General features: G+C 37.1%; 1 protein-coding gene across 10 annotated transcripts in view; it reads right to left on the reverse strand.

Moving 5' to 3' along the window:
- The window catches only part of PTPRM (protein tyrosine phosphatase receptor type M), a 443590-nt gene that overhangs the window by 268075 nt on the left and 155872 nt on the right, over positions 1–19643 (reverse strand). For all 10 annotated transcript variants that reach the window (XM_059858357.1, XM_059858382.1, XM_059858348.1 and 7 more), the window contains 2 exons: positions 9494–9668; positions 1246–1539 (listed from right to left, as the gene is read on the reverse strand). In XM_059858357.1, the coding sequence (XP_059714340.1) occupies positions 1246–1539; positions 9494–9668 (469 nt within the window). The remainder of the gene's footprint in view (positions 1–1245; positions 1540–9493; positions 9669–19643) is intronic.

Consider the following 19643-nt stretch of genomic DNA (forward strand, 5'->3'; position numbering starts at 1 on the left):
TTAAAATAACTGAAATAACTGTGCATTAAATATGTACTTACCTTGTCTATAGAGACATTTACATTATTATGAAGGGCATAGTGACCCAGAAACCCTCCTGAAGGGAACTGTACTTCATTTTTACATTCCACTTTTGACTAAGCTGAAGTTATCTTAGCCTAGTAGAGAAAATCTTATAAATACAAAATTCTTAATGATTACAATTTAGCTGTACTGTTTGCTGGTACTTTTCATTAAATACTTCTTTCCAGTAATGAGAGGAAGAAAAAATAACAAAAATAACATCAAAGAATTAGTACTTGTGTAAGTCTGCATCTTCAGAAGGTAATAGTGGGATTCTGACAGCAACTAGATTTCGTGTTTGACATCACACCAATTCAATTCAACTGAGATGACAATCACTCACTGACAGGTGGCCAGGTGACTTCACAAAAAGTATATGCAATGGAAAGATATTATTTCTGTTGAAGCACGCAATTTTTTCCTGTTAAAAAGGCAAGTAAAACTAAGTAATTCCTTAAAAGACTGGGAACAATGAGCTAATACCATTTGTTACTCCCATTTTCTCTAACTACACTCCTGCCTATCTTCCACTAGCTTTACAGTAGCAAAGAGATGATTCAAAATGTTGGGGGAAAATAGTAATGACCAAAGAAAATCCAGGTCACAGCATCCTCTATTATTTTCTGAGTGGCTAAATCCCAAACTAATATCACTGCCAGTCTTACTGAAAATTATTCTACAATTGCTTCTGTATAATAGGTGAACCTCGTATGCTATTACAATCAGAGGTCAGCTCAATTAATTATAACATCCAAAACAGGAGCCAAGATTGCTACAATGCACCAGAAATTGCACTATCTCGTTTAGTAAAGAGACACGCTGTCAGTCACTCAAGAAAGCAGTCCTTTGCTAAACCTCATCTGCTAATTGACACTCAACAATAAATGCTTTTGCTGTTACCCAGGATCCCTTTCCACTTTATCTACAAGTTTGATACAACTGACATTGGAAAAAAAAAAGTATTCACAGTTATTATTTCATCTACAGTCTACAGTGGCACAGAAGGTTGCTTTCAAGGTCACTGTAGCCGGAGAATGCTAATATGTTATACTTAAAACCATTCAGTCTTAATTCCTGCAACCTGCTGGTTTAAAACAGACAGTAAAAACTGCCAGTGAAATAACTTATGTCTTCAGCCCTAGAAAGAGGCTTAAAACTTTCCTATCACCTTGAAGTACTCACCAGCACATTTTGTTCTTGTTTTGAGAGCTGGGCCAGGAGATCCTGTTCCTCCTTCACCTGGTCTTGTAAGTAACACACTGATTTCATATTCTGTATCAGGATCCAGGTGCCCAATCTTATAGCTTGTGGAGTCCACGGGTTGTATGTCATACCAGCTTCCACTTGAAGTCCGATACTCAACTTCTCTTTGGATAATGGGTCCATCTCCATTGATGGAATTGGCATTCAGCTGTATCCAGAGGTAAGTTGCACCAACCGAGGACAGCTGAGGTGGAGCGATGGGAACTGGTGGCTCTGAAAAACAGTAAGGCTATGATTACACTTCCATTTTTTTTTACTTCTAAAACATTCAAATAAGCAACAGGTTTTGTGCTGCATTAGAGTTGAAGACTTTATAAAAACATGGATATGAAGAAATCACCTCTACAGACTGACTTCTTTTCATCAAACTGCAACATTCAGATTCTTTTGTTTATGCAGATGGAGATTTTTAACCTGAAGCTTTTGGTTTAAACCTCCTAACTTCAAATCAGGTGCAAATGGAATTCTATTCACTCGACATTCCATGGCAACTCTCAATTTAAAACCTGAGATTCTTTCTTTTTCTCATTCAAATACAGTTCTTTCTGGATATTAATATTAATCCTACTCAAAACTAATGTTTTCAAGATAATATTTATGTTGTAGCCTATCCTTACCCATAAGAGGAATTTCTGCACAGAAACAAAATGAATTTTTTATTAATTATTTTTCATGTACTTAACTACTTAGCCTTCCTATTTTCAGACTTCTGTGTAAGCAGAGTAAGTACAGTTATTTTTCAATTCTATACTTTGGTTAAAATCAAGAATCTTCTAAATGAAAGCTGGAGGATTTCTTGAGTTTTTACTAGAGGTCTCTTTCTACTTCATGTAATGACTATTTTCACTAACTAGCACACAGAAATGGTATTCTGTATCACAGAGCAAGCATACATGTGATCCCCTGATAGTTTGGATTCTGAAGATTTGAAAACCGGCCAAAGTTTTAAACCCACTTTAATTTACTATGTGATGGGCATCTTATTTTAAATTAGACTGCAGAAATAATTTGCAGACATCATAATTTTTAAAGGTAAACAACAAATACTTTTTTCCCTACTGGTTAAATTACTCTGCTATTTCATGCATCATACGTGCAAAAAATTCACCTTCCTGTTGGTTAAATATATTCAAATCAAATGAAATCAAGCCATTGTAATAAGGCACTATTTGATCCAATATTCTATTCTACTCTTAACATATCTATCAGCAAAACACTACCACCTTCTTAAGGTTACACAGAATATGCAACGAACAGAGGACATCTGTCTTCCCTAAGCTTTAGATTCAGATTTAGCCTCTTCTGCTAACCATTTCCCTCTGTGTTGAGATACAGGTAGTCAAACAGACAAGAAGTTGAATATATGTATTTCATCATTTTGTCATGCTCTTCAAAGTCACAGTTAAAGCGAAGAACATAAAAGACTGAAGCAAAAGGGAGAAAGGATCTTGGGAAGCATTTCCTGAGAAACAGCAGAATTGCTACTTTAACAAACACATAATTATCCTACAGCTTTCTACCTTTTTTCATTTATAGAAAGAGTAAGTCATAGCACTCAGTACCCTGAAGATTAGCTGTGCCTCAGATAGATGGTATTTCTAATTAGCAGGGTACACTTGTATGCAAGCTTCGATCCGTGCAATCTGTTAGCAATTGATGAAATACAACACTACAAACCAGCAAACACAAGCATCACCACTGTGTGTTTTCATCTTAACAAAACTAGGTGATTGCTATCATGAAGAACACAATACAAAGGGCAACAAACCAGACCATCTCTAAAGATATCTATTAGCATAACTAATTGGAATTGACATAAAAATAGCTATAAAAATATTGTGGCAGATTCCAGGATACAAAGAATATTGTTTAGATTTTTCAAATCAGCAGTGAAAGTATTGTTTTATGTCAACAGCAATATATGGCATATTGATGGCATTGCTGAGTTAGAAATGTACTGTAGTTTTATTGAAACTATTCTTCCTAAAGTATGTAAACCATGGCTTCATACAGTGATAGTATGTCTGGAAACAGTTCTGACTTGATTCAAAATGATTTAGCATCAATTTAAATCATTAGGCTGTTTTGTGAACCAAGACGTAAAATGGAACTTTTATAAAACATCCTAAGGCATTAACTTAGCCATGCTGAAAGAACAGTTAATTACTTTCAAGTTCCAAATGCTACTAAAGGCTGTTGAAGTGCCATTCAAAATGCAAACTCAGGAGTTAGGTCACTAAGGTTAGTGGTTACACCAATTCATTCCAAATATTACAAGTACTTGAAACAGATAGTATTTTATTGTCTTTTTATACCTCAGGGCATGTTTTTCAATTCTCTAGGACCACAATGAAAAGGTTAATTCAAGTCACACTATTTCAGCAAAGCCTGCACACATTGCAATTTCATACTTAAAACACGGTTTAAGACCAAAAGTTACCTTCTTATCAGAGACTGAGACTACCTAAAATCAACCCTTCATTACACATATGATGCTCATATTAAGTGACTGGTTAAAAATATGAGAGTCAATTAAGCAAATCCTCTAATACAAAAACTGTATACTAAAATATAATGAACTGATTTTAAGACTAAAGTCTAAAATGTATTCTTCTGTCTTATTACATTATTTTTTTCTTTTGACAGAATGATTTAATATTTTTAAGATGCTGAGGAGTATGAATCACTTTGGTAGGTACCACACTGTAGCAGTACTGTCCTTACTAAAAGCAGTTTTATTGGCAGCCACTGAGGCAGTCTCAATTAAACAACATGCAAAATAATACCTTTATGAAATACTACAATAGACTTGGTACTTCAGGGCTGTGTATGTTCAAGGAAGGATTTTCAGCTGACAGCAGAAACAAGTTTGTAGCAGTAGCTATTTAGTACATTGACTTAGCTTAAAGAGAAGCTCTTCCTTGCAGATCTCCTCCTGAAGCAATTAGACAAATTTATTCAGTACTGCAAAGCCCTTTGAAACATAGTTTTTTAAAACAGAGTATTAACTATAAAAAAAAAGAAAAAAGATAAGTGGATCCATATTTCAAATTTTATGCCTTTTAGACTTCAAACCTCCTCTTGAGTTGCCTGACAAATGACAATGGGCGCAATGCCTTAGGGAAAGGAAATAGTGGCTACCTTACAAAGCCAGAGGTCTGCAGGTGACAGAAAGCTTTAAGCAGGTGCTTTCAAGTGACTCTATGTAAATGGACCACTCTTATTAAACATGAGAAAAAGGCAGATTTTATGATAAGGAGCAGCTCTTCTCTTACACAGATGATAAAAACAAATGTAGTCATACATGAATGTAAACTATTCTTATGCACTTTTTATAAATTGAAAACACAATTGAAACTGCAGCTCCTTCATTTAAACTGCTTTTTTCCTAAATTACACAGATTTTCCAAGCATCTTCTACAGCATCTTAACATCTTTTACTTTGCAGTTATTTTAATTGGGAGGGGAAAGGCATCACACTGAGATGCCACTGGAGATAATATAAATCTCTAAGATTTAAGTGAGTCAAAGAAGACAAAAATAGACATTTCTTCTCTGTGGCTCAGAAGCACTACCTTGAAAAATGACAATATCCACTTCTTCACTTTTTGCAAATGCATCAATGTGGATGTTTACCTTCCCCTCTTTCTTCCCCTCTACAAAATCATAGAATCATGTTAGAAAACACATCCAAGATGATGAAATTCAACCTTTGACCAAACACCAAGATGCCAACTAAACCATGGCACTGAATGAATATTTTCAGGGATGGGGATCCCACTACCTCCCTGGGCAGCCTGTTCCATTGCTTAACCAAGGAAAAACATTCTTCCTGATGTCCAACCCAAATCTCCCTGGCAAAGCTGGAGTCTATGAGCTCTTGTCCTGTCCCTCGTTGCCTGGGAAGAGAGTCTGACCCCCACCTGGCTATGACCTCTTGTCAGGCAGCTGTAAATAGCAATGAGGTCCCCTCTGAGCCTCCTCTTCTCCAGGCTAAACACCCCCAGCCCCCTTGGCTGATGATGACCCACCCTCCAGACTCTTCACCAGCTCCGTGCCCTTCTCTGGACTCATTCCAGCCTCTCAATGTCTCTCCTGTAGTGAGGGGACCAGAAGGGGACACAGCACTCAAGGTGTGGCCTCAACAGTGCCAAGTACAGGGGGGACAATTGCTGTCCTATTCCTGGTGGCCACATACAGGGCAGGGTGCCACAGCCTTCTTGGTCACCTGGGCACACGCCAGCTCAGGATCAGCCAGCTGCCAACCAGCACCCCCATGTCTTTCTCCCCAGCTTTCAGCACTTGTGTAGTCCCCATTTTCATCCACCTTCACTCTCATTTAAAAACACCTCCCAGTTTGCCTTTCAGTCCCACCACGAACAACCTCATCTGGGTATGCAGCTTCTTGTTCTTGCACTCCTCATTACCCACATTGAGAGTAAAATGGTGATGGATTAACAAAGTACAGGGATTCAGCAAGATGGAGGACTGTATACTAAAAGCACACAAATGGTAATCTCACAGGTCTTGATCCCTGTGCCTTGATCCAGCCTGCCCCAGAGGAGCTCAGACCCCTGCCTGCAATTAAATTCTGTACACTGTATTTAGAATTTCGGGGGAATTTGAAAGATGAACTCAAGGAAGTCCCAGGGTCTTGCTGGGTTTTATTTAGTAGTTTGTTAACTAACTATATTTGGGAACAGATTTTCACAGGAAGAAAAAAATCACATTTTTGACATAACTAGTATGCTTTTGAAAAAATATTACTGCTTCAAAGTCCAGAGCCTTCAGCACTTTCCTATGGCAAGTTCACTAAGATGGATGAACTGTATCAGCTCTTCTAGTTGGAGGCTTTCTCAACACTTTCAGGCTGAGGCACACACCCACACTGAAAATTACAAGTCTCCAGTCAGGTTGCCACAAAACGAGTGTTTGAAACTGGAAAGTCCTAATTCCAGCACTACTGGTAAAAAACGGGTACAGTGATGGATCCAGCATGAAAGATTAGCTGGAGAGAGCAAAACCAGATGCCAAGTATCCATGTATATTTAATGTATGAGAACAACTGATACCACAGATAAGTAATTGTTGACATTTTCTTACTATGTCTTGAGGTCAAAATGGCTTTGCCCTCCAGAATAAATTCTTTGCTCTAAAGGCCCTGAAGAGGTTTGGTTCTGTTCCCAGTGATAAAAAAATTAAAAATTTTCCATTTGGAAAATCAGACATTTAAGCTGCCAGCATTACAGATGGCTACCTTTCTATGCCCTTCCTTAAAAACCTAGCCAAACTCCTTTTAACCAATTTGACACCTAGGTTTACCTTGTTTGAACTCAATAAGCAGTCTGAACTCTGTAATAATCTGATGTCTGCTAGACAGGCTCATTCCGTTCTCCTAAATCTAATCTGTGTTGGATCTGCCCACTATTAGAAAACTTCAACCTAGGGACTGTATGTAGAACTCTAATTTACTTCACCAAATGCATTTAATCAATTCCATCCAACCATTTTCCTTTTGCTCAATGTTTGATTACTTTTATGTCATCTATTAGATACGAGCTGATGTTTTGTACAATAAGTGGGTTATCTGACAAGGCCAATTTCATGCCTCCCATTAGATAAAGTGACATTTCAATCCAATTCTCTGACAAACTTAGATGAGGATACTGTGCCGTTGGAGTACATACAATGACAAGGCACTTGTCTTTTCAGCCTTTCTTATCAGAACAAACACTCAGGTAAATTGAAAACCTCCCCTTCAGGATTTATTTAAATAGAACAATCAATACTTTATTACACCATCCTCTAAAAGGCATGTAAGTTACCACAAATAAGTTTTCAAATAAAACCCCTTCTCTCTCCCCTCCATTTTAAGGCCAGACTAATTGCTCACTGACGAGCTTTTTCTCATTAACTAGACAAGATTCATGTTTACTATTATTTAATAACAGAACAGACAGTTCTTTAATTGCAATTTCTCCCCTCCATACTGCTGAAACCTTGCTGTAACATGCTCACTCAGGTGAAAAAAGAAGACAAAAAAAAGAAGAGAGTAAGAACACCTGACAGTTTCTTACACATCTTTCATTTTCAAGATCTCATTCCTTTGTGATTGTAGGTTTGATTTGCAGCACCTGAAATGAGCAGTCCTTCTGCTCTTTTCAAGAGTTCTGGTACCTTGTCTCCAGTGCCACACAACATCATGCCAAAACAGCACTACAAAGCCTAAAGATCTTTACACACATAATTGGTATCTGCTTAGAGTAAGTTCCTATTTGGTGAAACTTTGTCTACCGTGAAGTGGAATGAACGTTGTACAGAGTTCTAACCCACTCTACTGTGCAAACATCTTGACTTAAAAGCAAATATGTTTTGAAAACAGTCCTATTCCAGAACAGAACTTTTTGCAACTTCAGTTACAGGTTCAGTAACCAGAATGAAACAGACCATGATAAATGTGAAGAACTGATTCTCTTCAACTTACAAATGCTCCGTTTGACTCTCCTGTCATTCCAGTAATTCCAAAGAAATTCCTCTTAAGGCAGTTTATTTACACAAGTGTAAATGAGAAAATAATTAAATTCATTGTTTGTAACAAAGAGGGGGGAGTAATTGCACCACTGTTTTTACACATACTATTATTAAGCCATCAGCAATTCACAAGTATACTAAACACTGCATGCAGTGTGGGCATATGTACATTCTTCATGATTTATGGATAGTAATGGATTAAAAAAATACCTAGCTGCACTGAAATCAACCTGTTATCTTTGAAGTCCGCTAACTGATATTGCAGAAAAACTGCTAAAAATCAGGAAATACCATTTGTTAATTATATGTCATCAATAAGAAAGCCTATTTATTCATTAGCCCCTAATGCTGCTGTTCAGTACAGTCATCTAATGTTTTACAGCACAATGCTTAAAATGGGTCTTTTCAGGTCAGAAGGAATGACCTGCAGGTGGTCTCATAAAAGCTCCAACACAGGCAATGGGGATTACCATAATTACTTTGCCACTCTACAAGCAGTTAATGGGATTACACCCTGAGGCTATCCACTTGCTCACAGTGCCCAATGCAGATTTTCTGAAAGAATCTGGGTAAGCACAAATGCTTTAATGATACGCTTCATAATTTCATCTATTGCACCTCAAAAGAAGCACTAATAAATTAAAACACCCTGAATCAAAGAGACTGAGAAGAAAATGAACTCCTTTAGTTTCCTGCATCTCTCCTCACTGATGCAGTAACTCCTCCCTCTGCCTCCTTCCAGCAGTGCTCATTGCTCTGTTTTCCCTGGTGTTTGGTCTGAAAGATGCTTCATCATTCCTACTGGGGTTATAACCACACTTCCTTTTCTTGCTGACTTTCATACATATATATTTTTGGCCACCTACTTTATTTTCTTTTCATGCTTGGACTGAAATAACCTCATTTTTCCCACCACACCTTATAATTATAGTCTCATCTCACCCACTCTATTTGTTTCTTTTTTCATCTGTCCATTCAAATAGCTCTTCTATGTTTTCATGCTACATTTTTTTTGTCTTGTTACCTTCATACCCTGCTTATTTCCAATGTTGTTCTCTTGTCCTGTTTCTCTTCATTTTCTCTACAACACATTCACTAAAACCCTATTCTTGCTCTTGGAAAAATGTTTTATTCCTCATTATGGCTTTCTTCCATCCTCTTCTACTGGTGACATATTATTCCCCATTCTACCTATACCTAAGTGTTCCCCAAAGCTTTTAAAAACACCCCTCCATATATTGAAATATGTGTATTCTACGTGTTCACTTAAATGTAAATCTTGCACATTTCATATGAAGTGTATTTTTAGAATACAATCTCCACAAAGGGGACAAGCAGCCATTATTATGTTCATACTTTAAATAATAAGTTTGTAAAGATGTATAGGTCTGAACAGTGCATTTTGGGAAAATACTTAAAACAGCAATCAACAAGTACCTAGTTAATTAGCCCTGGCTTCTTCTATCACTCCCTTGCTACAGCTGGATAGACTATTAAGATTTACATAAGCAAAATCTATTTACTGAACCTCTTATCAAGTTTAACAGGCTATGGATGACATTCTTACTGCATTAGCAACTGCAAGCCATGATTCCACACAGGGAGCATGCCAATACTGATTTGTATGGTGAAGTACCTTTGACTATCAGTTCTGCATAGTTGGATACACCAACTCCTCCTTCCGTCCGGATCATGCAGCGATAGTTGCCAGCGTCCCGCTTCGTGGCATTCACCACACTAAAAAGAGCCACAAATCGTCGGGCATTGAACACTTTTATGTCCTTCAAAGGTGCATCTAGTACGTAAATACCCTAGGCAAAGAAAATAAAATAAAGAATATTATTAGTAATATTAAAAAAAATTACACTGACAACCCATTTTACTTCTCACAAGTTCCCCAGAAGGAAAGGAAAGATAAAAGCAGAAGTCTGTATGTTACTTTTACAGGTGTGACAGTGAGACTTTTCTGATTTCCCATGTGAGTTAAACCATTCCTCATGAGTGGGCAAACATTAATCTGCAACAGCTGCTTTCAATTCTTTACAGATTAACTAATAGAAAGATTTGAGAACAATGTAACATTTCCTTGCTTAGCTTGTTTTACACAAATACTTAAATTTATTTTTTTTTTAAATAACGAAGCCCAGCATAGTCAGTCAGTGCTTTCTCTTCCCTTCCTGCATCTGCTGCTTGGGATATGCATTTTTCAGGGAGATATCAGTGGATGGTTCTCATAGCAGCACCCACCCAAGGGGTTATCAGTGACTCAGGCAGAAGACACTAGGCAGAGATTTATCAGGTAAATGACTTGAAGCTGCCTCCATCTCTTACTTTCTCAGCATGGCACTGGAAACTGGGCAGTTTCTTTTTCAGCACAGTGTCTTGCTGTCAATTCAACACATTACATGTATGGCACAAGAAAATGAGCCCTGTAACAGCTAAGGAGCACAAGGAGTGAAAAATGGAGGGGGGAAGACAGAAGAAGGCACAGATGACAATGTGCCATGTCCTTTGACACAAAGATAATGGCAGAGAGACTTGGCTCTCAAATCCTCATCAGAACTCATGCTCCACCTGACCATGAAATAGGATGTGTGCACTATGAACACTCAAAACCCCACAGAAAATGTATAATGATTGAATTATGAAAGCTGGATGGAAAAAAAAAAAAAATCAAACCGACCACCAAAACGTACTGACAACATTAACCCAAACAAGCAAAAAGGAAAGATGCACTTTTCATACAGTGATACGTATTCCAAGACACTGAAGGCTGCAACCACTGTCGAAACATGAAGAGAAACTGGAAAACCCCAACTAGCACTTCACAAAAATCACTCTCTCCAGGAAGGCACACACACTGTCTGATGCTAAATAATGACACCAGGTATGTTTAATATGTTTCTCCTATTTAAGGAGCTTCAAGCAGATCAAGGGTCCTGCATGATCAAGCTTCTACAAACCAATAGCATAACTGGTGATATCTGGTTTTTTGCCATGGAGTCTGTAGCTTCTCCAGCTGAATTTACGACATAGAAAAGACTGATCTCATTTTACTATGATTTTATTTGCCACTAAACTGGAAGTATCCTTGACATACAAGTTATAACAGAAGAATTTTAAACAACACTCACACAACATTTAACTCATCCATAAATCACAAAACCAAGTCGAATTTAATCATGCTGTTATACCAAAGAAGCAACATAATTAAAAATAAATAATGATTCTAATGCACAGTAATGTAGAGTTATTTCCTCTTCAAAAGAAAACGTGGGTGATGTAAAGCTAACATGAAACAAAAAAAAAAAAAAAAAGTTGTAAGATGTCCAAAGAAGAATGTGCTATCATGCCTTAAAAATTATTCAGTTGTAAATTATTGAGAATTCCTTCAGATAGTTGACAGCTCCTTAAGGTTCCTCAAAGTTTGAGCTGCTGATTAAGCAGCTTCTGTGATGTGGCATGGCAGTTACAAAAACCTAAAGGTGGAAAGAAACATTTCAAACTACTATTTCAAAACTACTATTTTTTGCCACTGTACTATCCTTCTAGCGAGAATGGCTGCTGATAACAGCAGATAAGCAGTGGGTTAATTAGGAGTTTGGACAATGACTATTTCTTAAAAGCCACATTATTTCTTACCTAATACAATAACTTAATTAATCCTGATAATCAGAACTGCTGATCAACCACAAGCCATAAGCCAGTTTTAAAGTATGTTACTACAGCTTACACGCTCTTGGAGGATCTCCTACATACCCAAATCTCATGGTTACATTACAGCCATCCATATCACTATTCCCATTTTTCTAGCTGCAACATCACGAAGGCATGCAACATGCATGCAGGCTATTTTATCCTGCCAAGAAATGGGCTAAGTTATTCCCCAGGGAAAAACATACTGCCACACACTGATTAATTCCAGCACCTAAACTAGCTCAGCTCATTTAGAGTGTGAACAAACTCCTCTGCTCTACAGCCTGCACAGTACACCCTCCCCTCCATGTGGGGAACCTGCATCCACAATTTACCAGGACTCTTATGAGTTACTATACAACTGAAGAACTGTGTAAATATTTTAAAATAATAATTTCTTGCTGTTCCCACAGAGAAAGAGATTAAAGGAAAGGATTAGGAAATGCCACTGTAATTTCTGCCTTAATTTGCAGTTCATGAAAAGGGGGCAATCATGGCAAGATATGATGCATACACAGCCCCTGATGGCCCTACACAGAGAACTGTCTCCTACCACACCATCCACCCTCAGACCTCCAAGTGGCTGGTAAAAATCCTGAGATTCAAATCTGGGTGTTCACAGAAACTGCCAGCAGTCCTTGAAGGCAACTGCTCCAATACCCATCCCATAGGACATATTTCCCATCTTTTTCATGCATATTTAGAATGGAAATCGGAACTAATCAATGCACTGTAGCATTTATAATAAATTACAATTTCACTTGGGTTCCATAATCTTTTCCACCTTCTGCCGATTTTCAAATATACTCATCTCACCTGATTTTGAATGTTTTAACTGCTGTTTTACAACAGGAAATCGTAGTTTGATCAAATAATTGACTTACATGGCTTTGTGACACATGCCATTGATTCACATACCAATAATTTTAACTGAAAAAAGAGAAGCCAAATCAGACTTCAGGAAGGACACATCACTTGCTCAAATGAAAAAGCTAGAGAAGCCTTATATGTAACTCTACTTGGCTCCAGAGAGGATTTGAACATATTTTCCCTCTACCAAAATCCAGGTGAGAAAAGGTTATTAATGGTGGCTTCAAAATTCATGAAAGAGCTCTGTAATAAAGAGTCTTTGTTATTATTACTATAACAAAGCTCTAAAATATATGGGAGATTATTATCAATAGAGATTATCTTGACTGAATTCTCCTGAACATTGCAAACTAATGGAGGCAAAGTGTAAAGTGTCTAATTATATTTTAGAACTCAAACAGTCCCACAGAATCACTAGCATGACTTTTTTTACTAGAACTCAAAGGAGAAGAAAAAAGCCCAATTTTTTTCTTTAGTCTCTTTGGGGAGAAATATATTCAAGGAAAATATAGTGTCTGTAACAGACAAAGACAAAGAAACATAATTGCTTTACGTTCCACAAGAAAAAATACAGCCCAAGAGAGCAAGTTTTCCCTCCCTTCTGGGATGACAGCAAATGAGTAGGAGAGCTGCCTAATTGATTTAAGCCTAAGCATAAAGGAAGAGTAATGAAGGTAATGAATTCAAGTATAAGGAAATTCAATCTATAGGCATTGTTCAATCTTCTAGGCAACTAGAAGACAGTTACAAAGGCTGCACTGAAAAAAATTAAAAAAAAATAATCCCACACCTACAACTTCTCCCAAATTCTTATTTCAGCAGTGAACAAATGCCAGAAGACTATTTTTAGTCTGAAAAAATGATATTTACAATTTGATATATAAATACAGAATTGTTTCTGTTATAGCAGTACCCACACAACCAACATCACTCCTTTTATTTGTGATTCACATTTTGTTTCCCCTGACTTACTGCAATGGTTTCAGTAAGTTACCCAGGTATGCTATCTTTTTTCCAGTGTGTAACAGGCCCATTTCAGCTCACTGTATGATAAATTACCAGCTCTCAGTGCTGACTGCTAAGAGCTATTTCATTTAGAATGGCTAAAAATAACATATCAAAGGAAAATTTGTTTATTAAACATTCTAGGACATCCTGTTACAATTTCTTTACGAAGAACTCTTTTTAGTAGCCTTCAGAAAAGTAAGTTTTCATCAGTCACTAATGCAACAATCTGAACTCCCACAAATAAGAGTTCAACTATGACATGCTGTTTTACTAGCTATAGTCATTAAAACTTTATTCTCAGGTTTTTTGAGATTCTGCAATTTACCAGAAGGTCTTGCAAACTCTCACTTTTTACATGAAAGTCTGAGTCTTCCCAAATACATGATATTTCATTGAAAAATAAACAAAAAAAAAATGACAAGTCCATCATTTATCCTTTTTTCTGTAATGAGATCAGTAGAATTCATGATTTACAATATAACACAGTGGTACTGGCATTAAGACCTACTAGCACAGGTTGTTGGAGCAAATTTGTAGTATCCTGTTTTCTGGGTGAGGCTTTTTTGTTTGCTTTGTTTGTTTTGTTTTTTAAAATGCAATTTAAAAATACAAATGGTTCTTTTAACTTTCCTTACTTTAGCCCTGATTTGCCACACAAAAGTCTGAGGCTTTGCTACTGATTAGAGCTGTTAGCTTTTCCTGCCCCAGGGACTTTGAGAACTGTGTGAACAGGATACTTCATTCTTTACAAAGAGGAAGCTGCCATAATCATTTAATGTTAGACCTGCTTGGACTACAAAGGCCACGTCCCCAGGGCAGAGCTATCTCACCTCCTTAGAACACAAGAACTATGGTCACAGAATAAATACTGAGAGCCAAAAATGAAAGTCACAGATTCCATCGGCTGCTGAGGAACCTGTGCATTTTCAAATGCTCAGAGAAAGCTTTCAAAAAATACCAAATACATATATAAATGCTATTTAAGCCAACTAATGAAAATATGTAACTGTTAAGTCACTTGTAAGAATAAATTTTCTATTAAAAACCAAGTTATTTATTATAAAGGGATATGAAAAATAAGCTTAATTTAACTTCAGGATTTACACAGCTTGAAAAACCCATATTCCTAGTACCAAGATATTCAATGCATATACAGACAGCTAAAAGCGTTTTTAAAATGCATGTTATTTTTCCATTTTAGGCAAGTTAGAACGAAAAAAAATATGTTATAGTTACTTGAATTACACTTACTGGCTCTTCTAGACAATGAAGTAACTAAGTCTTTTAAATGAACAGCAATTCAGCAGCAACAATCTATATATTAAACCTTTCAGAAATACTTTTAACAAAAACGTAGCAGCAATTCAAAGGCACTGAACTTCTGGGATGTTACATCCAGCACTACCAGTGATAATCACACTCACAGCATGTATCAACAATTTTGTGAGAAGAGAGTTAAAAGGACACATCAGTCACCCTCTGTCCATATGGGCAGATTAGGCAGCTTTTCATACTTTAAACAGAAAAAAGGGTTTGCATTATCCCACTTCCAAATACGCAAATTTATAAAATTGTGATTAGAGTGATATCAGCAGGATCTCAAAATCAGCAAGGCCAGAAGCAATTTTTGTTTAAAATGTGTATAAAATCTGAATCAAATAGTAATTAATACCTCAGGAAAACTGCTTTGCAGAGTTCATATAATTCCAGTAACTAAAATGGCTACCTCTGAATTTCTGGATTAGTGTTCATAACCAAGACAACTGTTTGTCAGTCTAGATTGGAGCCATCACACATCCTGTGATTATCCAGTATTTATTCCATCTAAGTAAACAACTCTATTTCATTCAAGTAATAAGGCCAGGATGGAAAAAGATTATTATTGTCCTATTTAGAATTATTCTGCTATGAGATGGGATTGCACTCTGCAGGTGTAACTAATGGGCATTCAAGCAAACTATTATTATTTTACCTTTCAGGAAAGGCTTCTCCTTTCAGTAGTTTAATGTTTGATAACTGAGACTTTTCTTCAAATCACACAGGCCTCCAGAAGTCCCTATTTATTATGACTAAACCTAAATACTGGCTGGAACTGTCAGGTAGTACCATAAAATATTATTTAAGTTACACATCAAATAGTCACATCAAATATTAAGCACTGACATCTATTTGAAGACATAGTTACAAATACAGACAGTAAACAAAGACAATGAATCTTCTGGAGTCATTAAACTCGGTGTAATTTAACCAAAGCAGTTACTCTTTACTTATATACTGAAATTATGTTGTATCATTCCGACAGGAGAAAATCTGCTATCATTACATAGACATTTTAGAAGTAAGCAAAATAAACCCCAAAACTAAATTCCTGTTCAAACTATTTTTTTTTTGCTTTAAATTCCAGAGCAGCTAAGAGTTTATCTCCTCTAACAATTTGCCAGTGCTCACAAATATGTAAAATCCCAAATCTTCTTTCCATTCATTTTTAATAGCACACAATAGAATATAAAATGAGTTGTAGGAAACTACCGTCTCAGAAACATCTGGAGAAAACAAAGTACCAGGAAATATCTAACAGGGAGTTTAATACTTTGGATAGGAATTATGGCAACGATCCATGTATCAACTAAGCATTTTGTTGAACTCACAGCCCTACTTAAAGTCATTTACTCTAATACTGTATTTAAGCCTTGGAAGTACCCAACACTCAGTACTTCTCTTCATCCCTCTGTTTGTATTTAAAATTCCAAGACCTAGGATGTACACCTTGCTAAAAACTGATGTGAACATATACAGGAATTTAAATACTCTGGGGCTTGGCATTCTGTAGATGCCAGGCTTATGGAGGGGGCTAGAAAGGAGCCAAGTGATGAGGAGAGAATGAGGAAGCAGAGCTCATTAGCTTAATTTTCATCAGTACACACCATACAAAGCATCATAATGCAGGTCTCTGTCTGCCTTTTAGAGGCAACAACATAACAGGAGATTTAAAAACCAGTGCACTCATACTCCACATTTCCTTCACTTCAAAAGTGTTAATTTTGGGAAGAAAGGCAGCATGGGAAGAAAAAACTCTAACATGCAAGTTCTGTTGCATGGGGCCAGGCTGAAGTCTATTACAAAGTTTAAAACAAGCAGAATGGCAGGCAAAGCCAAAGCCACACTGAGTCCTACCAAGCAGGTAAGTAAGAAGTAGTCAAGAAAGAAACACACACAGGTTTGAGGATGATAAATTATTATGAGCTCAGCTACTGCCTCCTGGATAGATTCTTCCAAATGGGAGGAATGAATGGTGAAACAGAGGCAGAAAAGAAAGCTGTAATAAACCTCTCAATCCTGACAGTTCAATTTGTGAATAAAAACAACCACAGCAGCCGTAATCAGTAGAAATTTAGGCACAAGTTGGTTCAAGGAAACTCATATAGAGGGGTTGGCTGGAGGTGGTTCAGTCTTAATTACTGAGACAGTCACAGTAATCATGTCACAGTTTAACAGCTCCCACCCCCAACACTCACCTTCCCCAGCGGTCTGTTTCCTTCCCATCATGTTCTCCTTGGACTTAATTAAAACTTTACTTTGGTTCTCCTTGCCTCAAAACAACTTCAACTGCCTTTATTCTTTCTTTAAAAAAAAAAGCCTCTCCTCAACTCCAATTTGAACACGGTACCTTCCTCCCAGCAGTAAGTTTGCACATTTTACCTAAAGTATTCATGGTAAAGGTCATTGTTTCTTCCTCCCAAAGGTCCAGCATAGCACACAAAACTTACTGAATTTATTTAATCAGCTCCCTAATTCTTGCATGTCCTAAAGTGATTCTACTGCTGCTGAACATGGCTTTATATCAAGGCAGTCTTCAGGATCCAGAAACAGGCCAACATCCTGCATTCTTGAAAGGAAAGCTGAATTTAACCAGCCCTCTGTGCCAGAGGTCAGATGTTTCATTATCTTATGTCTGTTAGTCACCATTTTATTATCTAACCCTCCAAAATAACTGGAAGGCTAACACATCACAATGAGTTTCTTGAAAAGTGAACCCTTGGGTTGCTTCATTTTTAAAATCAGACAAGAATTTCAAAAAGGTTTGACTGATTAAAGTAATCCTGGAATAACTTTTCTTATGGGTCAGTTCACCAAATGATAACACATATATGTGGGGATGGAAGATAAGAAAGGTTTATGTGTATCCTCTCTGACTTATGTCCATAATTGTCTGCAGATAAGCAAATTTTCTACAAATCAATGTATGTAGTCAATTCATTAATATTTGGTAGCCTCTGAATACACGAAATACGTATCAAAAACAGGGAGAGAAGGAAGAAGAAACAAGAACCATTATTACCTGTTACCAAAGGTATTTTGTCCAGAGTTCAAGTTTTGTATCATCCTTGTAATACAAAAATAGTAACAGCTCTCTTCTGACACTATAGATATAACATGCAAATGCAGAAGATGAAAATCCACTCATTATTCAGGTTACTTGCAAACAAACTTTGCCAAGCTTTCCCCAGGTCTCTCAAGGTTTTGCACTGTTGTCCATAATGAAGGTTCCAGTGGATTTAACAGAGTTTATAGGGTACCTCTTAAAACAAAACTTCTGCAGTTCATGAATGTTTCAGGTTTACTTCTTCTCTCAGATCTCTTTTGGACATTGGAGATTATCAAAGAGACAGCAGATGAGAGACAATATTTTTGTCATAAAAAGGCTTTTTCAAACCTTAATGCTTCTATTAAAAAAATTCAGACCCCACATTGCCTTCATAAGCAGGAACAGTTGGGTATACTAGTTGAATACCAAATGCATATTTCAGTGTCACAAGCACACTCTTGGCAGAGCAAACTCCACCTCTGCTAGACAGGTGGCAAAGGAAGGCCTTTGGAGGACACCACCCATTATCACTCCTTGCAACCTGATGGATGACCAGCACCACTGCAGAGCAAAGCATGTCTTCCCTCTATCTATGCTGCTTTTTTCCTACTGCATCAAGGGTTGCTTAGGGTTTCAGGGTTTTTAATAAAATAATCAAATTTGCTTACATCCCCTTTAATTTCTTTTTTGGCATTGCTACCAACATGGTCTGTTGTGCTTGTTGTGTTTATTGACCTGAAGAGTTCCTGATTTAAGGGTTTTGAGTAATATCATACCTGGTTTGAGCAATATTCACAACTGTTAAGTATTTTCACCAGAATTCAACTATTTTGGGTAACACTTCCCATACCATTTAGGAATGATGGGGCTGGTACACGATGATAGAAGTGACGTTTATTCTTCCACCTACCCCTATCCAAATTATTATCAGTATTAATAACAAAATTCACTGACATTTCTTCATAGTTACCAACATTTGGTTTTTTTGTGCCATGCATTCCAGTCTGGGTTGACTGGGAGGTGTAGCCTGTAGAGCAACTTTGCTGGCCAGACTTCTCCAGTGTTTCTCCAGGAGAGAATATAAGGCTTATTTCTGGCTCCACTGTTAGAGTGGCACCATGTCATGGTGCTATAGATTCAGAGTAGCTGCTCCACCATCAGGCATTTGACTTTTTTCCAGCTGTGCCTTTCACTGCTCATCGTACAAGGGAAGAGTACACAGCACCTGCTGTACCACTTAGTGCTGCTGATGCTAAACTGTAACAGAAAACTTGGTGTGCAAGGGGGAAAGCCACCTTTAATGGACATCCCCACCACACTTCAAACACATTCAGCTGCACACAGCTTACTAATAAAAACACAAGACTCAAAGGTTTCTGCCACTTCCAAACCTCACTGAAGTCAAAACACTTCACAGATAGATCAATTTCAGGATGACATTTTGCTTCTTGCATATGTTCACTGGGATTTATCATTAACAGTCCACAATTAATTAATTTACTCCTAGTTTCTGGTATTGCTAATAATTAAAGATACCGTAAGAGAAATCTCAGCATCAGAAAAGCACTAGTCAAACCTACATTCAGAGAAGAATAAAACCAGTAAGCTCATGTAAAAATATGTATTATATGCATCATATTATTCAAATGTAAGGCAGATAATGAGAGCTTTACCAAAGATTACAGCAATTTAGACACTGCCTAACACAAACACACTAACACAATACATAAACACAATACATATCACACTCTGTTCTTCACAGACTTTTTTCTGCCATATGGCAAGATTGCCATGCAATTACTGAAAAAACCTAAAACTCATTAATGACAACTAATAGAAAATACAG

Source organism: Haemorhous mexicanus, chromosome 1 (assembly GCF_027477595.1).
Source record: "Haemorhous mexicanus isolate bHaeMex1 chromosome 1, bHaeMex1.pri, whole genome shotgun sequence".
Lineage (NCBI taxonomy): Eukaryota > Metazoa > Chordata > Aves > Passeriformes > Fringillidae > Haemorhous > Haemorhous mexicanus.